Genomic DNA, 27,271 nt, shown 5'->3' with positions numbered 1-27,271 from the left:
ATCCACAAAAAAATCTGAAATGTTGATCTCGACGAGCTCAATCAAAAAACACAAGGTCTAGATGGTCCCAGATCAAGATTTTCGAAACATTCGGTTTCAAAGTTCAAAAATTACATTTCATTTGGCGATTGCTGAAAAATTTTACGACTTTTCAACCAAATAAAACCAAAAACAACATCTGGAGATCGAAATCAATAAAGGAATCCCTTTCGGTAATTTTTGAAAATGCCTGGGAAAAGTCAAAAAATTTATATGGGTTTTCAAAAATTGAACTTTCGTAAAAGTTGACAAAAAATTCTGAAATGTAGATTTGGACGAACTTAAAAAAACATGACAGGTTCATGGTACCGGATCAAAATTTTCGAAATACTCGGTTTCGAGCTCGAATTTTCAAAATTTCTCAAAAATTACCATATTTCTTTTGGAGATTGTGGAAAAATTGTACGAATTTTCGAAAAAATAACCAAAAACAACATCTGGAGATCGAAATCAATAAAGGAATCCCTTTTGGTAATCTCGAACGTGCTTGAAAAAAGTCAAAAATTTGATACAGGTTCTCAAAAATTGCCATATTTCTTCCGTCGATTCTGGAAAAATTGTAAGAATTTTCAAAAAAATTGAATCCAAAACGATTTTCGGAAATCGAGATGAACAAAGGAGTCTCTTTTGATAATTTTTGAAAATGCTTGGGAAAAGTCAAAAATTTTATATGGGTTTTCAAAAATTGAACTTTCGTAAAGTTGACAAAAAATTCTGAAATACAGATTTGGACGAGCTTAAAAAAACATGACAGGTTCATGGTTCCGGATCAAAATTTTCGAAATACTCGGTTTCGAGCTCGAATTTTCAAAATTTCTCAAAAATTACCATATTTCTTTTGGCGATTGTGGAAAAATTGTACGAATTTTCGAAAAAATAACCAAAAACAACATCTGGAGATCGAAATCAATAAAGGAATCCCTTTTGGTAATCTCGAACGTGCTTGAAAAAAAGTCAAAAATTTGACACAGGTTCTCAAAAATTGCCATATTTCTCCCGTCGATTCTGGAAAAAATGTAAGAATTTTCAAAAAAAATTGAATCCAAAACGATTTCTGGAAATCGACATGAACAAAGGAATCTCTTTTGGTAATTTTCGAAAATGCTTGGAAAAAGTCAAAAATTTTATATGGGTTTTCAAAAATTGAACTTTCGTAAAAGTTGACAAAAAATTCTGAAATATAGATTTCGACGAGCTTAAAAAACATGACAGGTTCAAGGTTCGGGATCAAAATTTTCGAAATACTCGGTTTCGAGCTGGAATTTTCAAAATTTCTCAAAAATTACCATATTTCTTTTGGCGATTATGGAAAAATTGTACGAATTTTCGAAAAAACAACCAAAAACAACATCTGGAGATCGAAATCAATAAAGGAATCCCTTTTGGTAATTTCGAACGTGCTTGAAAAAAGTCAAAAATTTGATACAGGTTCTCAAAAATTGCCATATTTCTTCCGTCGATTCTGCAAAAAATGTAAGAATTTTCAAAAAAATTGAATCCAAAACGATTTTTGGAAGAAATCGAGATGAACAAAGGAATTCTTTTGGTAATTTTCGAAAATGCTTGGGAAAAGTCAAAAATTTTATATGGGTTTCAAAAAATTGAGCTTTTGTTAAAGTTGACAAAAAATTCTGAAATATAGATCTCGATTAGCTTAATCGAAAAACATGTTCATGCTCCCGGAGCAAAATTTACGAAATATTGGGTTTCTACCTAAAATTTCTAAAAAATCTCAAAAGTGACTTAAAAAAAAGTTATTTCTTTATGCGATTGTGGAAAAATTCGACGAAATATCAAAAAAATAAAAGCAAAAATAACATCTGTAGATCGAAATCAATAAAGAGATCCCTTTTGCTAATTTTCGAAGATGCTTGGGAAAAGTCAAAAAATGTATATGGATTTTAAAAAATTGAGCTTTTGTTGAAATTAACAAAAAATCAACAAAAAATTCCGAGATGTAGATCTCGATGAGCTTAATCCAAAAACATAAGGTCTTGATGGTCCCAGACCAAGATTTTCGAAAAATTCGGTTTCAAAGTCAACATTTCAAAATTTCTCAAAAATTACATTTCTTTTGGCGGCTTTGGAAAAATTGTACAAATTTTCGAGAAAATAAAACCAAAAACAACATTTGGAGATCGAAATCGATAAAGAGATCCCTTTTGCTAATTTTCGAAAACGGTTGGGAAAAGTCAAAAACATTTTATGGATTTTCAAAAATTTAGCTTTTGTTGAAGTTGACTAAAAATCCACAAAAAAATCTGAAATGTTGATCTCGACGAGCTCAATCAAAAAACACAAGGTCTAGATGGTCCCAGATCAAGATTTTCGAAACATTCGGTTTCAAAGTTCAAAAATTACATTTCATTTGGCGATTGCTGAAAAATTTTACGACTTTTCAACCAAATAAAACCAAAAACAACATCTGGAGATCGAAATCAATAAAGGAATCCCTTTCGGTAATTTTTGAAAATGCCTGGGAAAAGTCAAAAAATTTATATGGGTTTTCAAAAATTGAACTTTCGTAAAAGTTGACAAAAAATTCTGAAATGTAGATTTGGACGAACTTAAAAAAACATGACAGGTTCATGGTTCCGGATCAAAATTTTCGAAATACTCGGTTGCGAGCTCGAATTTTCAAAATTTCTCAAAAATTACCATATTTCTTTTGGCGATTGTGGAAAAATTGTACGAATTTTCGAAAAAACAACCAAAAACAACATCTGGAGATCGAAATCAATAAAGGAATCCCTTTTGGTAATCTCGAACGTGCTTGAAAAAAGTCAAAAATTTGATACAGGTTCTCAAAAATTGCCATATTTCTTCCGTCGATTCTGGAAAAATTGTAAGAATTTTCAAAAAAATTGAATCCAAAACGATTTTCGGAAATCGAGATGAACAAAGGAGTCTCTTTTGATAATTTTTGAAAATGCTTGGGAAAAGTCAAAAATTTTATATGGGTTTTCAAAAATTGAACTTTCGTAAAAGTTGACAAAAAATTCTGAAATATAGATTTGGACGAGCTTAAAAAAACATGAGAGGTTCATGGTTCCGGATCAAAATTTTCGAAATACTCGGTTTCGAGCTCGAATTTTCAAAATTTCTCAAAAATTACCATATTTCTTTTGGCGATTGTGGAAAAATTGTACGAATTTTCGAAAAAATAACCAAAAACAACATCTGGAGATCGAAATCAATAAAGGAATCCCTTTTGGTAATCTCGAACGTGCTTGAAAAAAAGTCAAAAATTTGACACAGGTTCTCAAAAATTGCCATATTTCTCCCGTCGATTCTGGAAAAAATGTAAGAATTTTCAAAAAAAATTGAATCCAAAACGATTTCTGGAAATCGACATGAACAAAGGAATCTCTTTTGGTAATTTTCGAAAATGCTTGGAAAAAGTCAAAAATTTTATATGGGTTTTCAAAAATTGAACTTTCGTAAAGTTGACAAAAAATTCTGAAATACAGATTTGGACGAGCTTAAAAAACCATGACAGGTTCATGGTTCCGGATCAAAATTTTCGAAATACTCGGTTTCGACCTCGAATTTTCAAATTTCTCAAAAATTACCATATTTCTTTTGGCGATTGTGGAAAAATTGTACGCATTTTCGAAAAAACAACCAAAAACAACATCTGGAAATCGAAATCAATAAAGGAATCCCTTTTGGTAATCTCGAACGTGCTTGAAAAAAAGTCAAAAATTTGATACAGGTTCTCAAAAATTGCCATATTTCTCCCGTCGATTCTGGAAAAAATGTAAGAATTTTCAAAAAAATTGTATCCAAAACGATTTCTGGAAATCGACATGAATAAAGGAATCTCTTTTGGTAATTTTCGAAAATGCTTGGAAAAGCCAAAAATTTTATATGGGTTTTCAAAAATTGAACTTTCGTAAAGTTGACAAAAAATTCTGAAATACAGATTTGGACGAGCTTAAAAAAACATGACAGGTTCATGGTTCCGGATCAAAATTTTCGAAATACTCGGTTTCGACCTCGAATTTTCAAAATTTCTCAAAAATTACCATATTTCTTTTGGCGATTGTGGAAAAATTGTACGAATTTTCGAAAAAACAACCAAAAACAACATCTGGAGATGGAAATCAATAAAGGAATCCCTTTTGGTAATTTCGAACGTGCTTGAAAAAAGTCAAAAATTTGATACAGGTTCTCAAAAATTGCCATATTTCTTCCGTCGATTCTGCAAAAAATGTAAGAATTTTCAAAAAAATTGAATCCAAAACGATTTTTGGAAGAAATCGAGATGAACAAAGGAATTCTTTTGGTAATTTTCGAAAATGCTTGGGAAAAGTCAAAAATTTTATATGGGTTTCCAAAAATTGAGCTTTTGTTAAAGTTGACAAAAAATTCTGAAATACACATCTCGACGAGTTTAAAAAAAAATGACGAGTTCATGGTTCCGTAACAAAAGTTTCGAAATATTTGGTTTCGAAGTCGGATTTTTAAAATATGTACTAAACATGCAAAAAAATAAACTCAAACAAATTGGATGTTACCTATATGGCCACTACACAAATTTTTGGATGCAGTACAGCTGTTTCTGAATCTACATTCTTTGTTTTAACCAGCATTTTAACCAAGTACCGTACTAATTTTTTGGACTTCGACAGGTTTTTACGAAAATTTAGCGTAAAAAATCGACGGTTCCGATTATTTTAATGTTCTTTCAAATATAAAAACTCAGAAAAAATAAAGTAATTATTTGAGTGTATTATTAAAATATAAATATTTACATGAAGCCCCCTCTGTCGACAAACTTGCCCCCCCTGAATAAGTTTTCTAGCTACGGGGCTGCATAAATTCCGCTCGTTTTTCAATAATTACCGTAATAAATATTTCTGGCTATTGTCATCCGACTCGGAATTCGCTCTATCCGGTGACATGAACAAAATTTCTGCTTGGCTGATCGCCATCAAGCGCGCATCTTGTTGATTTGTCGTTTTGTTCGCGATTAATGGATATTATTTTTGAAAATAGTGTTCGTGTCTGTGGATGTGTACACGGAACGGATTTCCACCGTCGCTGAATTTGCGTCACAATTTGATTAAACGGTAAAATTCGCGTGTTTCCTATTCCACGATGATTACCTGTATCACTTAATGTCAAGTTCACATTTGCTATAATCGCTAATTGCCTTTTAACGAAAGCGAGTAAAAATTTCTGACAAGTTGTTAAACGTGTTAGCCTTAACATTTTTCCCGAAAAAAAGCGGTGGAGATCGTAAAAGCAAACCCGCAAGCCTGAAAACGCGCCATTTAAGACTGAAGCGGGATAGACTTGGCACGGCTCGAAGTAATGGAGCGGGTAATAAAAAGGAAAGGTCGCGGAACGTTGTCGAATTCACGAAACCGCTCGCGCTTGAAACGAACAGACTTATAAGTGTGCCGCCTTTCGCAAAAAAACACCTACTATACAAGCGCTTTGTCAATTTGTCATAATAATCAGCCAAATCAATCAATCTTGGTTTATTTGTGTAACTCAAGTCATTGTTTTGTTATTTACATCTCACTTCTATCTTATCACACAATTAAATAACAACAAATTCCGCGATTACATCTCGTGCGAAAATCGTGTTCCAGATCAATAGTTTCGTCCCTTTGGAGGTCACCATCAATTTTTCCACATGTGCATACAAATCCTCGCATAAATAATTTGATTTGTAGCGGCCCCGGCGACAGGATGTTTGTTTATAAATTATGTAAGCGTCGTGTATCGAACCCGATGCATTTAAAATTCCAGCTCTCGATGATCTCACGGATCCGCAAAAGGTTACATAATTGTAGTTCTCCTTGCACTAGCGCTCTCAAATTTAAAACCGCGGATAAAATCTAATCTTATAAATAGAGTTTGGCTTGTTCCAGAATGAATAATTGAGCCGCCTCCAACATGGAAGCCGAGTCGCCGCCTCTCCACTCGGTCGAAGATTCGGTCACCACGAGACTCAACAGCAGCGAGGAGGCTGACAGCACGATCCACGGGTTTAACGTAGTGTCGAACGTCACCGTCATCGAGAAGTCGCCGGAGATTCACTTGTTTGAGGGTAGCGACAGCGGGGTGGAAGTGGTGGAACTCAACGACTCCGCTTTCTACCAGCGTGCTTTGAGTTCGAATAGTGCCAACGAGTTTGATACGATCGCGAGATCGTGCGACTCTTCCATCATCAGCGGGTGTTTCGACGACGCTTACAACCTTCTGGTGAGGAGGAACTCGACTTTGTTGGAGGACTACACGGGGAGGAACTGCGATGGGACGAGCGAAAACGGGAGCGAGAGTTCTTCGGTGACGGGAAGCTCTTGCTCGAGGAACTCCAAGCGGGTGATCAACGCTAAGAAGAAAGTGAACGTGCAGGAGAAGACGGTGACGAAGGAGAGGTCGAGGTCGAAGCCGCCGATACCCAGAAGGTGCGACAACCCAGCTAGACTTAAATCTATCGATAGATTGCAAGGGAAAACTCCGAAGAAATCGACGCCGGGTAGTTTAGACTTGACGAAGAAGGAACCGAAGAGACCGTCGTCGGCTAGGGCGGTGAAAACCCCGTGCGTCACGCCGACGGACGACGGCAGATGGCCCTCCATCAATAGCAAACCGGCTCCGTTGATGTCGCGCTCTCTACGAGGCATTTTAGACGCGCCCAAGCTCAGACAAATGGACACGAAAACCATAGAAAAGTACGCCACTCTTCCTCGGAGGAGAAAAGATAAATTGAACGAAGAAACCAAGAAAGAGCCCATTCGCATCGTGAAAAAACCAGGGTCTAAAGAAACAACACCGTCCAAGAACACCTTGTTGAAAAAGAAACAAAAAATCAAAATCTACCACGAGACCATGGTCCAAACCGCTCTGACCGTGAGCGACGTCGACAAGGCCTTCGCCGGGCTGAACGTGACGCCGCTGGCGCCTACGGACGTCGAAAAATGTGATAAAAACGAGCAGGTCGATATGAGCATAAAGGATATCGAGACGCTGCAAGCACAAATTAAAGACTTGAGGGACAAGTACGAGGCGCTCCAGAAAGAGCACAAAACACAAGGCGAGAAACTGGTCGAAACCGAAGGGAAACTGCGCCAGGAGACAGTCGAAAAAGAGGGGCTACAAGAAGAACTGAAGAACAATTCGCAGAGGGTTCTGGCGATTTTAGGAGAGAACAATCCCAGTGATGGTAAGTGGCAGCTGGCGAGTCTAAAAATAAACAAATCGTTGCATCAATTCTCTTAACGCTGCAGGGGACAAGTTCGAATCAATAACAATGAGATGATTGCATCAAATGTTTTTATTCGCGGCAGGCAAGGACACTTAACCTCGTTCAATTGCGGTTCGTTACCTAACTGTCTTAATTTAGGACTTGATTTTGTTTGCGGACTCTCCTTGAAAGAGTTGGACGGGAGCGCGAGAACGCGGTTATTAAATTTTTGCACGAAAGGGAGCAACTTGTAATCCGGAATAATGTTGCTTTCGAGGGTTGCAGACGAACGACAGCGAGATTATTCAAAGTTTGACACGAATGCAAAAAAAGTTTTATAATAATAATAATGTCTTTATTGCCCAACAGTGTAAAATACACCAATTACAGGTACAACTTAAAAGAACAATTGTATGTAAAAAAAAGAACTAAATAAAAAGAAAAATAAACTACGAAACGATAGATTAGTGGCTAAACTAATACTAAATTAATACAAAAATTAATGAATACTACTAAATATTACCTACTTTTTCAAAAAAAAAATCTTTCAACACATTTTTTAAACGTTGAATATCTCAAATGAAATATGTCAACATCATTACAAACTTCATTATATAAAGATGACATCAGGTATAGCGGCGATCTAACAATCATATTTGTCCTGGGGATATTGTAGGTGAAAGTTGAATGATGTCTGGCATATATTCGTGGGACCAAAAAGTTCAGTTTTTCAAGCATTTGAGGTATATCCAATTGGGAGTGAAGTAATTTATATAATAGAAGTAGAACATTAGTTTGACGCTTTACTAAAACAGGGATAAACTTAAATTCATCTAGGAGAAGATCGTGGTTATATCCTCTTGGGGGATAAACTTTATGAGATTTTAAGAATAAGTATTTTAGGAATTTACGTTTTCAATTATGACATTGTAGGTTTGATATATAGAATACCACACAATGGAAGCATATTCAAGCTTGCTCAAAATAAGTGTTCTGTATAAGGCTACGAGGCAGTCAGTATTATAGAAAGATTTACTATTACGTATAATAAAACCCAGCGTCCGATTACAGGATGAAATAATATTAAAATAATGTTGATCAAATCGAAAAGCCTTATCAAAGTATATACCTAAGTCTTTAACAGTGTTATATCGCGGGAGTATGCTTTGATCTATTTCATAATCATAAGTAATAATGTTGTTTTTTCGAGTAAATGAAATAATTTTGCATTTAGGAAGGCTCAATTTAAATTTATTGCTGATGCACCACTCATAGAGCCTGGTTAAGTTTTTTTGAAGAAAGATAGCATCTGCTAATGAGTTAATATTATGAAATATTTTCGCGTCATCTGCAAATAACAAAATTGAACAGTGTATGCTGGAAGGTAGATCATTTATGTATAAATTAAAGAGAAGTGGCCCTAATATAGATCCTTGAGGAACTCCTGAGCTAGCAATAAAAGAATAAGATACAAAGTTGTATACTGCACAAATTGAGTACGGAGAGTAAGATAGGATCGAAAAAGGTTTAATAATGTACAAGTGAAACCAAAATTTACAAGTTTTTTAAGAAGAATATTGTGGTCAATACGATCAAATGCCTTTGTAAAATCCGTATAGATGACATCGACTTGTGATTGATTTTCCAAACTTTCAGATACAAATTGTGAGAACATTATGAGGTTAGTTGTTGTTGATCTATAATTTAAAAAACCATGCTGATACTTTGATATATAATTTTTCACTTCGGGGTAGATATGGGAATATAGGATTAATTCAAAAATTTTAGCAAAATTAGAAAGCAGGGAGATTGGTCTATAATTTTCAATTTTAGATGCATCACCGGACTTCAAGACAGGACAGATCTTAGATTCTTTCCATTTATTAGGAAAAACTCCTGTTTCAAGGGATTTATTAAAAATTAGTAGGAGTGGCTAGCAATTTGAAACTTACAGTCCTTAATTATGAAACTTGGAATCTGATCTGATGTCATACCTGGTTTCAATCTTGTGATGGCTTTTATTATATCATCTTCCGTGATCTTAAATATATTTACAACACATGAGGTAGAATTTACAGTATCAGCTAAATAATATTCATCAAGCGGATCAGATTCAGTATAGGTGGATCTAAAGAAATCACTAAAGGCATTTACTATTTCCATAGGATTTTCAAACTTGTTTATACCAAATGACATTTGGCCTGGAATTCTAGTTTTACCTTTTTTAGCATTAATGTAACTCCAGAATTGCTTAGGATCATGATGTATGTTAATTTGAATGTTGTTAATATACAATTTATAAGCAGTATTTATTTGCTTCTTTAAAAGGGACCTAATTTCTTTAAATTTCAGTAAATAAGAATGTAGACCTGAAGCTCTGTATTTCTTAAGGTATCGGAATTTAAATTTAATATTATTTATTATTTCCCTATTGAACCATGGCGGGTAATGCCGCTTTTTTGACCGAAAGACAGGTACATGTTTACGGAATAAATTGAACAGGATATTATAAAAACAATCAACCATCAGATCTACAGAAGAAAGAGTTGATAATAATGACCAATCAGTTAATAGGATATCATTGTAAAGAGAGATCAAGTCAGCTTTACGAAAGTTAAAGGCATTTATATTATGGTTATCATTACCATGGCGTGGAAAATTAATCGATTTATCAACTGAGAAGGTGCAAACTAAAGATAGTGCTGGGTGATACTTGTCTTCTATTACCATTGGATTATCAAAGTGGCTAACTTCCCATTGAATATTCGAAAATGCTAAATCTAACAATTTATTATTAGAATTGAAAATATTATTTATTTGATTTAAATTTAAAAAATGTGCAAATGTCTGTAGACGAAGAATTGTTTTATTAGAGATGATGTCATTAAAATTTGGAATATTGAAGTCACCTATTAGAATTATATTATTAAGACTCACTAACTCTTCCTCAAAGAAATCACAAACAGCATTTAAACCGTCAAAAGACGGAGTACAAGGAAAATATATTACAAAAACCGAGAGAGATTGAAAACCAAGTTTTAATTTACATCCAACAAGATCTATAGATGGATTATTAGTTTGAAAAGCTTGAGTATCGATTTTTTCAACTGAAGTGTTACCTTTGACAGCTAATAATACACCACCACCACGAGTTACGTTATTTGTTATCAAATTTCGATCAGACCTGAACACATTGTAAACATCTGTTAAGATAAATTCAGAATTATTTATAGAGTCAATTAACCACGTTTCCGTTAAACAAATTATATCAAAATCAGAATCACTTGAAGAAACCAAAAAATCATCCATTTTGTTTTTGAGGCTACGAACATTTTGGTAGTATAAGTAGAACTTTTTTACAGAATTGGGCAGGCCTAGGTTAAAGAAGGTTTTTTCTGGATTGTCGGAACACCACGTATGTATTTAATAAACAAATCTAGCTCACCTTTTTCGCGTCTGTTTGTTATCTGGTTCAGTAACTCCTTATAATACAGCCTTTGCTTATCAGTTTTATCTGATGACGCATGCACAGATTTAAAGTGCGGAACAGCATCAATATTACGACGTTTCCTTTTTATTAAGCCTAATAAATTGAATACATCTTTTTCTTCTTTAAATGTTAATTTGATAGGTCGAATCTTATTGGTAACATACTTGCCAAGTCGAAATGGAGTTGAAATTAGTTCTGGGATGGAAGAACGCTCATTACCAGAATCATGTTGTAACAATTTCAGAAAATCGGAAACCAATTCAGCTTCTTTGTTCTTTCTGGTTTCATTATTTAGAGACGGATCTTGTTCAGGCATATTATATAAAATTATATTAGTTTTACGTTTTTGGCGTTCAGTTACCTCTTGTACCATACTCTCGTAATCATAGTTAGAGTCATTTTTAGGTAGATTTGATGTTAAATTTGTTATTTGTTGCTTTAATGCGTCAACAGTTTCACTAAAATTTTTTATTGTATCTAATACAGTTGCACGGTCTTGTGTCACTTTTTGTGGAAAGGCAATCGTCACATTTCCAACAAGCACCACTTAGGGATTTGAAGGCATCGTATTGGGATTTATCAATACCAACACACTTAATGTGATAATGGTTATAATTTAATTCCGGGAATTGTAGGGGTGATAGCACTGTTGCAAGTTATACAATAAACAACCATCTTAAAAAAAAAAGAAAATAATAAAAAAAATTAAAAAGAGGTAGTTAGACAGATAATATAACTGATTATAATCAGTGTGCTAATTTACACCACTGTACCCTGTGGTAATATTAATCAGCTTTTATTCGGAGGATTTAACTGTAACGTCCACTGAGCGATGGATTTTACCTTTTTGATTTAAAAATTTCTCTTCCAGATGAAAACGTTTCTAGCGATAGCTTAATGGTACTAGAATCGCGTTTCCAAAACGTCAGCCAGGTTGTGATCCGCCAAGAGGAAGAGATTTCCAAGTTAAACTCGTGCTGCCGATCCCTCCAAATAGACCTAGAGAAGAGTTTAGCCTCGCAAAAAATCCTCGTTCAACAGCAGCAGGAGCTGGAAGCCGAAAGCATAGAGCTGCAGGAGTTCATGCAGGCCGAGAAAACCACGTTATCGGACGCACTCAAAGAAGCCGAGAACGAGATGACGAGATGCCAGAAGCAGTTAACGAAAAAGGACAAAGAACTGCAGGAGAAACATGACGAATGTAAACGAATGACAAAACTGAGCGAACAGAGATGGTAGGATAACACTCGACAATAGCGGTTTTATGAGAGAATATTGATTTCAGGCAAGAGAACTTGAGTTTACAGGCAAGAATGGGCGCTTTGGAAGCGAAATGTCGGGAATTGTTGGTGCAGCAAGGGAGTTCTGTGTCTGGAACGGCAGTCGCGCTGTCGGCTTTGATTGGAAGATTAGAAGGATTGGTAGATGAGTTGGTTACGTCGTACAGCATTTCGGACCAGGAGCTGGAGGTACGTTTTAAAATAACCTGAAATGAAATGAATGAACGTTTGTGTTGTGCAGGACGTGATTTTCCATAACGAAGCGTACAGTAATAGCAGTAGTAGTCCGGATGCCACTCCTGAAAAGTGTAGGAAGTTCCTGGGGGACAAGACGCCGTCGCCTAAGAAAGGTTCGTCGTTTGTTTCCGCCGTCATCAACGCCATAAAGAACGCAGCGGCGCAGAGTCCTTTTGCGGGTCACAAGGACGTCAGTAAAGAAAACATATGTGCCGGTAAATCTTCACTCAGTCGTCTTCAATTTTTTGATTTTGATTTTTAGACAACTCGAGTCCGAACGAGCTCTTGGACTCCGAAACCGAACCGTGCCTCATGATGGAGCACGTCCTGGAGGACGTCGTCATCCCCGACGGTTACACCCACAACATGATTTCCTCCTGCCACAGTATCCTGAGCTCCCAAAGCGACAGCTTCCTCGACATGTCCCGAAGCAGCTACTCCACCGACATGCCTTCTCTCTGCGAAATCTTCCCGTCGTTCTCCCTCGTCGACCAAGTCATCGAAGTCGACAACTTGGTCACCCGGTTACTAAAAGTCATCCGAATCATCCAACTCGAGAACGACGACTGCATGAACGAGCTCCAGGAGCAGCGCGACCGCCTCTCCGAACAAGTCGACAAACAAAAAGAAACCAACAAACTCGTCGGCAAACAATTAAAAGACTGGGAAATCCTCGGCGCGAGATTGAAAACCGAAGTGAAGGAACTCATGCATCAACTAAGCAAAAAGAATAACGAAATCGACAGCATAAAAACGGAATTAAACAAACAGAGAGACGAAGTAGAGGTCGGTATTTGTCGCGGTGGCGTTTTTGTGTTAATGAATGCGTTGCAGAAGCTGAACCAGGACGTCTGCGAGTTGTCCACGGCGCTGGCCAAAGCGGAGCTGGAGATGAAGATGAAGGACGAAGAAGCGGCGGAAGCGATGAAGAAGTGGGAGGAGAGCGGCGAGGCGCCGACGCCTGAAGTGATGGCGAGGCTTAACGCGGCCCACAAAGAAGTAAATCAGAGTTTTGTAGTAGGTGCGTAATGGGTTGACGTCACGATTGGTTGACAATTCGAGTGACGTCAGCGTCATTACGCACCTACTTTTTTTGAAAGCGTTGTTCATTTGCGACCGTAGGTTCCTCAACTGAAGGAGAAGCTCGCCCAAAAAGAACGACACTTGGACGAGTTGACTCAAGAATTTTTAGCTAGTAGACAAGTTTTGACTGAGAGCTTGAAGGAAGCTGTTAACGAGGCGAAAAGGCAGTACGAAGCCATCGACAATGCGTTGGAGGTACGGGGTTGTGTGTTTGACGCGAACTAGTCGTAATTTAATTGATTTTCAGGTCCTTCACAACAATCAAAACGTAGTCCAACAGTGTGTACCTTTAGCGGAGCTCCAGAGAGAACTGGAGAATACCAATTTTCATAGCGCGTCTGTGATGCCGTTGGCGGCTCCGGCGGCCGACTGCAACGCAAACGCGGCCCTCTTACAAGCAATTGCAAGTTTACAAATTAACACCACTGCCTAAATTGTGAAATTCGCATAGTGATATGATGATGGCCATGTTTTTCGATTTTGTGTATATTTTGTTTTGTATATGTTTTAAGAGTTTTAAAAGGTTGATCGATGGTTTCAAGTTCAAGGCAAACCGGAACGGTCGGAGCAACCACTTTTTCGCAAAATTCGGCTTTTTGGGATAAAAGAAGTGACGATCGTTGCGGCTTTAGTTTATTTATAACTACGGTTTGACCGACGAGATTTGACCATTTTTTACGAGTTTTTGTTTGAAATCGATGGTTTTGATAAATCCATATTTTTAGAATGTAATATTATGCCACTGTAAATAAATTAATAAATTACCTACTAAGACTCGTTGATTTCTGACAACAAAAACAACTAAATAAAAAACTAACCTTGTCAATACTGTGTTTCTCTTCTTCAAGAAACGACTAAGAATACGAATGTATACATATCAAAAGCTCCTCTAACCCTAGTTTAAATACTACTTCAGATTCCCTAGCACATATAAAATTACATTTAATTAGATAAAAACAAGCGATGGTAGTCGTTCGCCCCGAACGCGCAGTTACATTTAGGACACTTCCTCTGCCTCGTCTCGTACCTCGTCTTAAGACAATCGTAGCAAAAAACGTGGAAGCATTTGGACAAAACCGCGTCCTTCCTCTTAACTTTACACGACGGACACGTCAACGTCTCCTTATACTCCCGAATCTCCTCCATCATCACCTCGTCCAAAGTCGTCCCCGCCAACTCCATCTTCTTCATCCTCTCCGCCTTCCGCTTCAACTGCGCGATCTCTTCTTGTAACCTCTTCGTCTTGAACGCCTCCGCCTCCAGCGAGCTCGTCTTTTCAGCCACCACCTGCTGCGCCTCCTTCATCTGCGAGTGGTACTTCTCTGCAAAAACCCCACCGTAACAACCGACTCAACCCCGCGCCAAAATACCTAAATGCAGCTTCAAGTCCGCCGCCGACTGCGCGCTCTCGATGGCCTTCCGCTTGTGCATCTCCATCGCTTGCTGGCGCAGCGCCAGCTCCTTCTCGCACGTCGCCAGCGTGTTCTGGAGTATCCTCTCCTTCTCCTCCAGCTTGCGCACCACTAAGTTCGCCGCCTCCACCTGCGTCGTCAACGTGCTCACTTGCTCCTTCAGCACGTCCTTCTCCTCCCGTGCTAGCTTATGCAACTGATTCGATTTAATCCGTTCCGACATTAGCTTGAAGTTGGCGTCGTCTTTCTCGCGCAGCTGCTGGATCAAGCGCGAGTTCTGCTCCTGCATGTCCTCGAACGCTTGCCCCGTCACTTCCATCTCGTTGAGGAGGGCCTCCTCTTCGTGGGAGCCGACGAACGGACGCATCTGGTGCAAAACATTGTGACCCCAATTCGCATCAGGTTTTTGAGACGCTACCTGTTTTTGTAGTTCGTATTTTTGCTCTTCTAGCTGCTTGATTTTCTTGATGGCCTCGTCTTCGGCGAGCTTTCGCTTGTCGTCTCTCTTGCTGTCCTAAACGAGACGATTAGTGTGCGAAGGAAGGGGCGGAGATACAACCTGCATCTTCTTGATTTGCTGGCGGATGTCTTCGAGCTCAGTGCGGAGTTTTTTTTCGGCAGCCATGAGTTGGACTTTGTCGCGCTGCTCTTTGCTGACGCCCTTGTACATGTCGAGGAGGAGCTTCATCTCCTTTTGCTCGTTCAAAGCTTTCCTGATGAAACATAAAAACAATAAAAATGAACTCTATAGTAAGTAGAAATAGTACTTCAACTGGTTTTTCAAGTCCCTAACTATCTCGCTTTCGGCGATTTTCGCATCTTTGACCCTCTGTGCTTCGCGGTGGTCCTTTTCCGTCTTCGTGGGTTCCTTCTTCGTGGCGTTCTTCTCCTGCTTCACGGCGTCCTTCTTCCCTGACGGAGAACTCCCAGAATTCGAACCTTTTTCACCATCCCCTTCCTCCGTTTGCTACAAATTCACAGTCAGTTTTAATCAAAACGTGAAACCGACTACCTCTGATTCGTCTTCTTCTTTCTTCACGGTGGGTGCGGACGTCGGTTCTTCTTTAATTTGCGCCGACTCGCTATTCGACCCGTCTTCCTCTTTAATGATTTCTTTTTTTATGTTTTCTTTGGATTCTTGGTTGGCTCCTTGGACTTGCGCCAGTTTCGCGTTCAAATCTTCAATGTCTTTCTTCAGTTTCGGGATTTCTGCGTTCGCTTCTTTGTATTTTCTCTTGTAGCGGTGGACTTCGCCCTTTAGTTGTTGTGTGTTGTTCTGGAGCGATGTTATAAGGTGTCGCATTTCTCGATTTATGGGTCCGGTTTGTTCGTTAGCGGCTAAATTCTGCTCAAATTCGATCCTCAACATTTCGTACTCTTTACGCAGCTGCGCCAAGAAATCTTCCAGTTGCATGACCTCCTGGCGGAGCTTCTTCTGAGCTATGAGTTCTTCGCTCTAAAAACAAAGCGTCGCTTTAAGACCAATTTTCTTTCCAAATTTTATTAACGTACCTCCATCATTTCTATGTTCCTCAAGTGTGCGTTCTTACTCGTCTGCAGCTGCTGTCTCGCTTCGTCCAGCTGCGTCTTCAGCTGCATTGACTCGTTATAAAGTACCGAAAATTGCGACTGCAGACACTTGTACTCCGTCGTCTCCACGATGACGCTCTCCGGAAGCTGCCGAATCTGCAACCCAACTCTCAATCTCTTCATTCTCAAACCCTACTATACTCACATCCATCTTCAACTTCTCCACCTCCTTCAACGTCTCCCTATGCGTCTGATGCAACTTATCCAACTCCTGCAGCCTATTGTTCGCCAATTCCGTCAACTCCTCCACCTCCTTCATCAAATCCTCCAACTTCGCCTGCGACACGTTCGACTGCACCTGCTTCTGCTGCGGCCCCTTCTCAGGGTCACCGTGCAACTGGTGATACGTCTTCAGTTTCTCAATAGCTTCAGCGAGGTGCGTCTCCAGTTTATCATTCCTATTCCTCACCTTCTCCAGCTCGTACTGGAGGTCGTCGATTTGGTTTTTCAATTCCGCGATTTCGGTTTCTTTCGCCGTTACAGAGTCGTGCAATTCGGCCACTTTGAGACTATTGAGGTGGTATTTTTCGTGAAGGGAGGTGTGTAGGGCTTGGAGATTGCGGTTTTCGGCCTGCAGTTGCACGTTCGTCTGACAAATGACTTCGTCGACGCTCGGAGCATCCTCTAATAAGTGGCATTAGTGTAAGTTTTTACGTAAGTAGGAGAAGATACTTACGCCCTTCGAGCTCTCCCTTCAAAGCTAGAGTAATTTTTTCGTTACGTTGCATGAGGCGGTCGAAGGCTTGGATGACCTTAGCGACGGCGCGCCGCGACACCTGGACTCTGTTCGCCAGTTTGTCGTTAAGTTCGTCTTTGTCCCACGTGGATAGTTGTAACAGGAATGAAGTTGTGGCTTCGTTCTCGTCTACAAAGACGCATTTTTACAACAGGAACAACAACGCAGTAATCTTACTTTTATTTTCCGACTCGTCCGCGGTCTCTGCGTCGAACCTCTGCAACAAAATCCGGATGTCTTCGTTCAACTGGTTCCAGTAGCGGTTCACTACGTTCAACATAGCGTCGTCTTGTGTCTGTCTCTTCTCCAACTGTTCGATCCTCTGTCGCAGTTCCTGTTCAGTCCGATACCGCTGCTCGATTCGCTACAACCAAACCCAGTTAAAATCACCCCATTGAACCTTACACCAGTACTTGGGCCAACTTCTTGTTCTGGAACTGCAACACTTTGATATCCATCTCCTCGAGCGTGGACACCGGCCCTATCAAATGGGGCTCGAAGTGGATTTTCTTAATCGGGGGCGGATTCCCGCTGGAACTTTCTTCTGCATGTCTCTTCGACATTTTGAGGTTATGTTTACCAAACTTTGCTTATTCTTATCACGGTCGAGATAATCGTTGACTGAGTTACCGAGGGGGCTCGAGGGGCTCGTATTTGCGGGGAAAGCACTGCGGGGGTGAAAAGTCGCGTTTTTACACGGATTGCGGTTTTGCTTCGTTGGGTCGTCGCTCGTTCCGGTTTTTATTTACGCCGATCCGGAACTAGATTTTGCCGGTGACGAGTTGCGTTTTTGCGGTAAATGGCCACATTTGTTATTTATTATTTATGTTTTTCGCGTTCTGTTATCGATTTTGTGGGCAAACACCGCAACTCGGTTGGCAGCACTGCGCATGCGTCAATTTTTTTAGGCGTTTTTTGTTGGCAATTTTGGAGTTCGAACTTTGCAATTTCTTTCGACTTTTTCTTTTGTGGGTGTTTTATCCGATTTGTTTTGCAGGAAAATTCGTGGGGGTGGAAGAAAGGGTCAAGCTAAAGGGTCGCGAAGGTCGTTTTCGCATAAACACGCTATCAAGAATTTCAAGAGCACCTTCGATCTTTGAGATTTTTTGAGCACGGGAAAATGGCGGCTTTTGTACGATTTTCCGGTTTGGAAAAGTTGAAAATGGGGGATAAATCGCGACTGATTGTTTTTTGTAGAGGCACGAGGAGCTCCCGGTGTTGCTCGAAGATGGAATTTTCCACTATTTCCTCACGGCTGCGACTGTCGCTTCTGTAAATTTAAACGACTCTTTGGGGGTTATGCAGTCTTTTTTGGAATTTTTGAGTCGGGTTATCAGAAGAGAAGTCTTTCTGATGTGGATTAACTTTGCGAAAAAATCGTTTGGAAAATGTGGTGTCTGCGAGAAGGAAGTGCGTCGCATCGTTCGAACGACCTAAAGAAGCACTATCGGTCCGAATCGATAAAAGAGCCGTTAAATCTGCGCTCTTTCAGTGAAAACCGCGAAGCTAGTACCAGCAGCGGCGGCGTTTTCGAATTGCATAGAAGTCAGCAGAAGCAGTGCCCGAGATCCACCCATCTGCTGTTGGAAGAAGTATTTTCCTTCTATGAAGAGCGCGAAAAGCGTTCTATGCGGCTGCTGTTTCTTCCCACCATTTGCAAGCAGCTCAACGACCAGCGTTCCGTTGAATATCCTGAGCGAGGCATGAGTGGGGAGCAAGTCACAGTCATGGCGTACCCGTTCCAGGCAGACAGCGTTCATAGAAACATGCCCCAGATTCGGCATGTCGAGTGAATTTGGGGTGAAATCGGCTTGATTTCGTCGAAAACCTGTGAAATTCGTCGCGAGTGCTTTTGTGAAGGCGACACGATGTCGGAATCGCGAATGGCGAATTTCAGTTCGTGCTGCAGGCTGTGCTTGGCCGACTCCGTGGACAATCTAAAGTCGATTTTTGACGAAAGTGCAGACGATCGGGGCTTGCAGGGGAAGATTTCTTCATGTCTGGGAGTCGAGGTGAGTAGAGGCGGCCTTGTTGCGTCTAGGAATTCGCGGATAATTGACTAATCATCGAAGAATCGGATGCGGGCGCGTAAGGCGATTCTTCCGTAAGGAATGCACGGATTGTCGACCTTACGGCCCGCTCGGCTCGAATATGGAGGAGAGTGCGTTATCACCCTTCGTTTATCACGCAAAGTGGGATTTGGAGGTCGGGTTGTCTTCGAATTGCGTGAATATGTGGAGGAAATGGGGAATTGTGGGGTTCGAAGGCACTAGCGACTGCAACTACACGGCTATGCACCTCCATATTCTTGGCAAGGCCACATCATCATTCTTGATCGTTGTATCAACATAGCTAGGCTGTTAAGTAAACGCCGTGGCTTGTATCTACGATCAACATTCAAATTGAGTTCAAAACGAGATGGGCCACCGATTATTATTTTAACGAATCCGTATTGAAATTGTACACCCTCGAGAATAAGATCGTCTTGACTCTACCATCTTTGGAATGCTGTATACTATACTCGATTTTCAAAGAGAAGCTTCCCGGAATGCGAAGTAGCTTCCGATGATTCTTTCGATGCCTGTTTAATAATGCACCTTTCCGCCTCTGTACTGCAGGTATCTTCTGAGAATTTAATCACCCTAAGCCGGTGGGTGCTTGCCGTTAATACCCTGTCATTACCGTACATAATTGTTACCTATCTTCGAAGGGGCTGATAAGGGGGACTGATTGTTCGTGTGCATCATTGCTTATATTCGCATCTTGTAGGTGTATTTATTTGGAAAGGTGACTAACAGTGTGTTTTTCATTCCAACTTCTTTTTCTGAACGTACCTACTTTATAAAACTTTGTACTACGTTAAAGCACCACATGTTTGTTCAGAAAATGCAAGCTTAATTTTTGTGCATTTTTATGTTTCATTCACATTAATTTCGGAACAACGATAGTGAGCAAATCTAATCAAATCCGTTTTATCTCGCGGTGATAATTTAATTATGACATCATTTTCATACACTTGCTAAATTTTTATCCGAGTGTTACCACTACTCAAAGTTATACTTGTCCCTAAGAAAGCTTCTCGTGTTATTTTCGCTGTATTCATTCTTTTGTCTTCACCTAATTCCTTTAATTTATTTTCCTTAAGCAAATTGTCGGTGTCTGCATTTAATTGATTGTCCTTAATTCTGTTTGCGTTATTAATTTAGGACAATTCATTAATCTGTGTAATGCGACTTTAGTGTGTTATTATACTCGATGCCAAATCCGTCCCCCTAATCATTTTTAAAATATTGCCATTAGAGTAATTTCATATGATTAACTAATTGATTATCAATGATCATTTTGTTTTTTACACACATTAGCCATTAAAGTTTCTAACATTCTCGGACTTTCATTTACATTATACAATCTAACTTCAAAGTCGTCATTATTCATTCGGTCGTCATTTTAGGTCGTACAGTTTTTTCACCATTCTAGAACTTACTGATTACTCTGATATTTAATTTTAATAATTGAATATTTCGCAATTCTTGATAATAATTGGTCTATAATTTTTTAAACATTAAAAAGATGAGCCTCAGTATGACCCTAGGGTTTTTTTAAATCATTTTGAAATGATCGTACGACTTGATTTAACGGGTGTTTTTGTCTAGCGCGTCTCGCCAAGATTCATAGTTCTAGATTCTAAACGAATGTAATAAAATTAATCTCCAGAGTTTGTTATTAAATATTACCCATCGTCACGTTTACTGTGTAATTGTGGACGTGATGTCATACAACCGACTTTTAACAGTGATCTAAACACTAAGGTGTTCTTATTTTCTTTGTTTTTTTTTTACGGAAATTCGAATTCGAATAAGTTCCGGACCGAATTTAGTACTTTCTATAGAGTTTGCTTAAAAATAACAGCCACGTTTTATTGATCAAAGGGTTGAAATAGATGTTAAGTAATCTTGTCAGATGTGAATGATCTTTTGCAAATTTTTGCCTTGAAAGTTAGTCGTCTCAAGGCACTTAAGTGTTTTAACTAGCGTGGGAAAATGACTTATCTCTGGACTTTAATATGAAGCTGCATCCATTCAAAATGGTTCGTGTATGAAAAGTTTGGAAATAAGACTGAGTGTCTATTTTTGAAACTTGGCAGAATGTATGAATCATTAGTGATTTATACAAATTAGACATCTTGTGGTAAAATTAGTTGTTTTATGAATGCATTTTCAGATTATCTTTTCTGTACTTGCGTAAGAGTTAAATTTGCAATTTATTTTTGGCTTTAACCATTTATGCTTCAGATAGTGAGTCTATATTTTCTAGAAGAAAAGAGATGTGAAAGTTCCCACCTGAAAGGTCTTTGTTGTGGTTGTACTTCAGGTATCTTGAAGTTTGAAATTAGAGAGAAGAAATTAAAGAACATTTTACAATATTATGAAAACCGCATTTCTAGATACGATTTTGTAAAATGTGTGTCATGGCTTAAATAAACAGTTATTGAAATATTTTTTAAGGTTCGTCACCCTTGGCAAGGAATAACCGTAAACTCAGGTAGCGGCCCTTTCTTGTGTGTGACAGATAGGCTTCTCGTAAGCAGGACCGGCTTATCTGTTTAGAGGTAGAAGATGTTTTTCTTAGCAAGCGAGGGGTTTGAAAACGCTTAAATCATAAAACGATTTATAATATTGTACGAGTTACCTGAAACTACCCGATTTTCCACTTTCTAATTTTCGGTCAGATGTTTCGAGTTAATCCCCAACGTGTGGAAGATAATTTAATCCGTTGAAAGAACGACTCGTTAGGGATTGATCAATTATTGAAAATGTCACTGCTTTAAAAATAGTATCTGAACTCGCTACTGGATTGGTATTTACAAAACCCAAGATAGTTAGTTTTACAGTGAAAGTCACTAAACAGATCCGTCTTATCGCATGTCAAACACAATTATTTTTCAGTGCCAATTTATTTATATTTGTATTCCCAAATGATCAATAAATTATCTTACCATTCTACGAAATAAAAGACCACGCTTTTTCAAGTGACGTCATGCATTTTTTGAAGAGCAATTATTATTCAAATTGATTACTACATATGCACTTACGAGAATTATATGAGTAAATGGAACTTACTCGTCGATTATTTTTAAAACAAATTTATTTTTCTCGTGGGATTCGTTGCGAAGCACGAGATTTTTATCTTTACTGTCTTAACCCTCATTTAACGAACAAAAGAGAACTTTAACGCTCGCAATAAAAAAGATTTTTTCGTCGGTAGCAATATTTCAATGAACAAATTTATTACCGTAATCAGGTTGTGGAGGACGCTGTCCCAACAGTAAACACTTTTTTATAGTCGCTTTATATGTTCGATATAAACATGTATCGATTGATTGTAGTCTTTTTTAATACTACACTTGATAAAGTAGACCCACTCTTTCGGCAATTCCCTCTCTTGTGAAAGAATTCTAACTCAATTTTTCTCATGACAGATCCTTCCCGACGACAAACTCTCCACCGGGGTCTGCCTTCCGTGCATCGAAAAAGTCACTAACTGGCAGACCTATAAACTTACTTGTTGCGAAAACCAGACCAAATTAGAGCATTGGCTCAGTTTGTCCAGCAGCACCGAGATCAGCATGACCAACGCCGCCGACCTTTCCGACGGGGTAAAAAACCCACTTCTCCCTCCACCCCCTTTTCTATTTTCAACTTCGCAGAATATCCAAATCAAAGAGGAACCCATCGACCACGAGTCTCTCACCCCCGAAGTGATCATCAACGGCGAATCGTCCTTGAAGAACGAACCCTTAGAAGAAGAATACAACGAACTTCCGCCCCCTCTGACCCCACAAGGCACCGAAGACGGCGACGTGGAAGTCGTCGCCCACTCTCCTTCCTCCCAACTAACCAACGGTAAGTTCGCTTTTAACCCCGACGTAGCTGGACCGATCTTTTCCTCACAGATGACGAGAACAACCCACGAAAGTGCAACTTTTGCGGCAAGTTCTTCGCGTCGGCTGGCAATCGCAAGAAGCACGAGCGGGTCATCCACGGAGCCAAGTCTTTCGGTTCCACCACCGAGTCAGAAGTCGGTGAGTGTCGTAGTCGGTTTACCTTGAAACTCGGCCACGTCGTGTGATTCATTTTGCGTTGTTCTTATCTACCTGAGTGTCGGTGTCACTTCGTGACGCAACTACCATGTGGTCTTTGTTCGCAGGTTCGCTCAGTCAAGACGAAAGGTCGCAGAGTTCTATCGACTCCCATATGCTCAACGAGCTGCCGCACCAGTACGAAGAGCCCACTTCCGAAGAGAAGAAGATTCTGTTCGCGGCGGGGTTGAAGTTGTTACAGAGGAATTCGACTCCTCCGATTTCTTTGGAGAGTTTGTCGAGGATCGAGAACAGTTATATTGAGAAGTGCAAAGCGATGGTGAACATGCACAAGTCGATGAAGTGCGCTTGTCACAATGTCGTCCATCCGAACTTGAAAGGGTTGTTGTCGCATTTGAGGGCTTTGAGGATTTGGTTTCCGGTTTTCACGTGTTATCACTGTATGATAACTTTTACTGATAGATCGACGAGCACCAGGCACTATTTGCGTTGTCCGAGGACGAATCTAGAAACTTTGATTAAGTTGTCGAACTTGAAGAAACGCAGCGAAGTGAAGACTCGTCTGTACCAGAACTACAAGTGCACCCAGTGCAGGTTTATGTATTCGTTCCATGAAGATTTCTGTACGCACGTGGACGAAGACCACAGTCAGGTGGATCTTCCGTACAAGTGTTCCTGCGGGAGAGTTTTTACTTCACTGGAAGATTACAAAGACCATGCTTATATCAGTTGTTTGGTCGAATTTTATTGTGATATTTGTTTTGTCACGGTTAAGACTTTGGATGCGTTCCAGAAGCACGCTGCTGAAGTACATGATCACTCTGAAGGGTTTATTCTTCTTCAGGATGACAATTACAAACAGAGGAAGTACTCGCCTAATGTTACCAGAACGACGTACACGAGACAAAGCGTTAAACGCGAACACTCCGACGAAGGAAACATCGTCAGTGGAAAGAGGAGAAGTTCTTATAAACCTCCTATTCTAGAGTCGGAAGATTCGTCAGACGACAAAGTCATCAATCCAGTGTTTATGCAAAAGATTCCGGGCACTACGTGCCCGATTTGTTCGAAAGAGTACTCGAGCAATAATAACATGTGGAGACATTACAAGACGCACTTCCAAGAAGACACTGAAGAAGAAGTGGATGATTCTATTTATTGTTGTCCGGATTGCGGCGGCATGTTCAATACCCTCGAGTGGGAAAAACATAAAGGCATGCACAAAAAAAAGACGTGCGGCGAGTGCGGAAAAGTGTTCCAGTTCCAGTCGGAGCTCGATCAACATAGAAGCGTCCACTTGAATCTCAAACTATATAGAGATTCCAAGACGCAGAATTATAAGAGTACCATGATGAGTCCGAACGAACCTAGTAACATCGTGGTGATGTGTGAAGTCTGCGACCGAATGTTTACTTCGAAGGAACAACTTAAAGAGCACAAGCTCACTCATGAGACCATGCCGGTACTGGAATCCGCCGAGTCGGCCGAAGAGGAAGAAACCAAAAAGAAATTTTCGTGTAAATTGTGCGACAAGCACTATGCAGGGTACGCCGGTTTGTGGGACCACAATAGGAAGAAACACCCAGAGAACAAGCTCGGAGGCAGCGGCAACTTCCCCAAGAAGTGCAAATACTGCGACAAAGTCTTCGTCACAGGTGGTTCCTACTGGATGCACAAACAAATGCACGAAAGGAACAACCAGAAGAAGCAGTTGGAGCCGCCGCAGCTTCAAGTTTCCACGGAGGAAGAAACCAATGAAGACGACTCCGAGTCGTACCACACTTGCAAGCGCTGCTTCAAGGTGTTCTCCACGCGGTCGAATCTTAAAAACCACATGAAATCTCACGGAAGCCCAACCGCCAAAGCTACTAAAAAGATCACCAAAAAAGTCTGGTGCAACGTCTGTCATTGCGCTTTCGATAGCACCGCCAGCTTAGAGAGACACAAAGCCGAAGGTCACCACGCCGACGACGACGGCATGCCCACCCTCTCCGACGAGCAAAGCGAAGGCGACTTGAAACAACCCTTCGTTTTCACTTGCGACGTCTGTGTGCAGACCTTCACCACAAAAATAGCCCTGAAAAAGCACAAAGAGCGACACGCTAAAGAAGTCAGACCCATCGTCAAAAACAAGCAGACGGTGATCAACTGCAAGTATTGCAAGATCTTGTTCGCCACACCTTTGCAACTCGCCAACCATATGAAAGACGAGCACTTGGAGGAGTACAAACCCAACCAAAAGAAAGAGCGCACTGGAGCGAAGACTTCCAGCTGCAAACTATGCGGGAAGTCGTTCACTTCCATGTCGGCGCTGTACGCCCATCAAGGCTGGCACAAGCGCGGTAAGCTGGAGCCTAGCACCGATCAGTCGCTGGTGATGATCAAAGAGGAGCCCCGAGTGGAGACTCCGCAGCACCAGTGCTCCACGTGCGGCGCCGTTTTACCGAACGACACGGCGCTGCAAATCCACATTTTGGAGAAGCACAGGAACGTGAACGCGACGGTTCTTCCGGCGCGCTGCAAGATGTGCAATCTGGACTTTAGTTCGCAGGAGGAGTACGACCAGCATAAGCGGTTCCACGCGATGGTGGAGAAGCAGCCGAAGACGAAGACGTACGGCTGCACGCAGTGCCCGGCGGGATTCAGCAAAGCGGAGATGCTGAAGACGCACGTGAGGCAGTTCCATAGGGAACAGCAGGAGCATCGGTGTCACTTCTGTGACAGGGTGTTCGAGAAGGCGAATTCGTTGGGGATTCATCTGAAGGTGCACGAGAAGCAGAGGATGCTGACGGGGTCGACGAAAATACCGACGCCGAGTAAACCGGCGACGGTCACGCCGAAGGTTGTGTCGACGACGACGGTTAAGCCGGCGGCTGGAGGGAAGCCGCTGTATTCGTGCTCGATTTGTAATATGGGGTTCGATTTACCGAAGGATTTGAGGACGCATACGATTCAAGCACATCCGTTCTGACGTATACTGTACAAGTAATTTTTTTTTTCTTCTTTATTTTATATACATGTTAACTTACTCCTGTTGTTGCTAGGTTGTGTATGATTTACACATTTTATTTTTTACTGAAAAGTTTGTTACTGGTTTATCTTTTCATCATTTGTGCCTAAGAAAATTGTACATACATGTTTAGTTAGGTATAATAATGTATGACTTTTCTACAATAAAACGTATATATTTAGGTTTTGTGTTGGCTGCTGAGGAGAGGGAGGAGCGAAGGAAGTTCGTAGAAGTTAAAGGAATGAGGAGATATGCTTGTTTTTAACGTAACATGATTCGAATGTTTTAAAAATAGTAGTAATACCAGTTACGATAACCTCATTTGTATGGATTTATGCATTCTGCGTGTTTTAATTGCTGAGCAAAGGTCTGCGACGCTGTTATTTATTCTGTTGGAGTATTGTTGGTTGCCTAATAGACGCATGACATGCAGATGCAAGGTGCATGAATGGCAAATTTCGAGAAATTTGCACAAAATTAACGGGGTAACTGAAGAAGCTGCAAAATATTTGGCCTCATATTAGTAAACTGATGAATTTTACAAATCAAAATTAACGTATCCAAACTGTTTAAATTTTGTTTTCTTTTTTTAACGAAAAATACGTAAAATCTAACCACTTGCATCAGATGCTTCGTATTCGGTAGAAATAATTTTTGACCCGTAAATAATCGATCTGCTGTAGTTTTTTATTCATTTCACTTTAGAAAATGATTTTCCAGTGGAAGTAACACAAATTAACAGCTAAAATGAGAAGGATTTTACAAACTGTTATATAAAATTGTGGAAAAACCCCATAGATCGTTTTTGCTTTTATTCAGAGAGTAACAGAATCACGATTTTTTCTTTTCTTTTTGTCATAATAAATACTCAAAAGTAATACCGTTAGCAACAATTTACGTGTAATGGCACATTTATTTTGATTCTGTTAAGCGTAACGCAACAGCTGCCAGAATGATATGTGAATAAATCACAGCTTTACAGAGTATAGTTATAACTAAAATGTAAAAATAAGAATAGGAATTTCCTTTTTGTACCTATTCAGCTTATTCAAACTAGAAAGCTTGAACTAGTAAACACATCAGCATCACG

At 39.9% G+C, this 27,271-nt stretch overlaps 3 protein-coding genes across 7 annotated transcripts in view; 2 read left to right on the top strand and 1 right to left on the bottom strand.

Annotated features, from left to right (window-relative positions):
- Positions 1 to 14,107, top strand: part of Corn (cornetto) — a 44,477-nt gene extending 30,370 nt beyond the window's left edge. The window contains exons 2-9 of one of the 2 annotated variants that reach the window (XM_064065580.1): positions 5,925 to 7,222; positions 11,605 to 11,968; positions 12,019 to 12,202; positions 12,255 to 12,465; positions 12,513 to 13,036; positions 13,085 to 13,249; positions 13,373 to 13,528; positions 13,581 to 14,107. In XM_064065580.1, the coding sequence (XP_063921650.1) occupies positions 5,950 to 7,222; positions 11,605 to 11,968; positions 12,019 to 12,202; positions 12,255 to 12,465; positions 12,513 to 13,036; positions 13,085 to 13,249; positions 13,373 to 13,528; positions 13,581 to 13,766 (3,063 nt within the window). In that variant the 5' untranslated portion in view covers positions 5,925 to 5,949 and the 3' untranslated portion in view covers positions 13,767 to 14,107. Of the gene's footprint in view, positions 1 to 5,924; positions 7,223 to 11,604; positions 11,969 to 12,018; positions 12,203 to 12,254; positions 12,466 to 12,512; positions 13,037 to 13,084; positions 13,272 to 13,350; positions 13,529 to 13,580 lie in introns of those variants that run through there. The other variant, XM_064065581.1, reaches the window with a different exon arrangement.
- Positions 14,108 to 14,139: 32 nt separating this feature from the next.
- On the bottom strand, positions 14,140 to 17,938 carry Bre1. Of its 3 annotated transcripts, XM_064065584.1 has the most exons (11): positions 17,485 to 17,937; positions 17,249 to 17,435; positions 17,012 to 17,200; positions 16,481 to 16,959; positions 16,258 to 16,431; positions 15,758 to 16,201; positions 15,513 to 15,712; positions 15,305 to 15,458; positions 15,164 to 15,259; positions 14,704 to 15,112; positions 14,140 to 14,655 (listed from the first exon to the last, which is right to left on the bottom strand). In XM_064065584.1, exons 1-11 carry the CDS (start codon positions 17,632 to 17,634, stop codon positions 14,276 to 14,278), a joined length of 2,862 nt encoding a protein of 953 aa, XP_063921654.1. In that variant the 5' UTR covers positions 17,635 to 17,937; the 3' UTR covers positions 14,140 to 14,275. The 3 variants fall into 3 exon arrangements, with proteins under 3 accessions (XP_063921654.1, XP_063921653.1, XP_063921652.1); XM_064065583.1 differs by having other exon boundaries at positions 14,704 to 15,259; positions 15,513 to 15,703; positions 17,485 to 17,938; XM_064065582.1 differs by having other exon boundaries at positions 14,704 to 15,259.
- An 851-nt stretch (positions 17,939 to 18,789) lies between these two features.
- LOC135136344 (zinc finger protein 43-like) lies at positions 18,790 to 26,362 on the top strand. 2 transcript variants are annotated; one of them, XM_064065578.1, is made up of 5 exons: positions 18,790 to 19,083; positions 22,551 to 22,727; positions 22,779 to 22,974; positions 23,025 to 23,153; positions 23,279 to 26,362. In XM_064065578.1, the coding sequence occupies exons 1-5, from the start codon at positions 18,940 to 18,942 to the stop codon at positions 26,140 to 26,142; spliced, it is 3,510 nt and encodes a 1,169-aa protein (XP_063921648.1). In that variant the 5' UTR covers positions 18,790 to 18,939; the 3' UTR covers positions 26,143 to 26,362. The 2 variants fall into 2 exon arrangements, with proteins under 2 accessions (XP_063921648.1, XP_063921649.1); XM_064065579.1 differs by lacking the exon at positions 23,025 to 23,153.
- The last annotated feature ends 909 nt before the right edge of the window (positions 26,363 to 27,271 follow it).

Source organism: Zophobas morio, unplaced genomic scaffold (assembly GCF_036711695.1).
Source record: "Zophobas morio isolate AGI-343-1 ecotype UQ-CSIRO unplaced genomic scaffold, CSIRO_AGI_Zmor_V1 ptg000026l, whole genome shotgun sequence".
In the NCBI taxonomy this organism is placed as follows: Eukaryota; Metazoa; Arthropoda; class Insecta; order Coleoptera; family Tenebrionidae; genus Zophobas; species Zophobas morio.
This window is presented reverse-complemented; position numbering and strand designations above follow the sequence as displayed.

What these genes read in the sequence shown, in the direction of transcription:
- Bre1 (XM_064065582.1), bottom strand. Translation starts at nt 17,634, where the DNA reads ATGTCGAAGAGACATGCAGAAGAAAGTTCCAGCGGGAATCCGCCCCCG. An exon ending in GAAGGGAGAGCTCGAAGGGC is followed by an intron (nt 16,960 to 17,011) that starts GTAAGTATCTTC and finishes GCCACTTATTAG; the next exon opens with AGGATGCTCCGAGCGTCGAC. An exon ending in GGACTTGAAGCTGCATTTAG is followed by an intron (nt 14,656 to 14,703) that starts GTATTTTGGCGC and finishes GGGTTTTTGCAG; the next exon opens with AGAAGTACCACTCGCAGATG.
- LOC135136344 (XM_064065578.1), top strand. Translation starts at nt 18,940, where the DNA reads ATGTCGGAATCGCGAATGGCGAATTTCAGTTCGTGCTGCAGGCTGTGC. An exon ending in CTTCATGTCTGGGAGTCGAG is followed by an intron (nt 19,084 to 22,550) that starts GTGAGTAGAGGC and finishes TTCTCATGACAG; the next exon opens with ATCCTTCCCGACGACAAACT. An exon ending in CACCACCGAGTCAGAAGTCG is followed by an intron (nt 23,154 to 23,278) that starts GTGAGTGTCGTA and finishes CTTTGTTCGCAG; the next exon opens with GTTCGCTCAGTCAAGACGAA.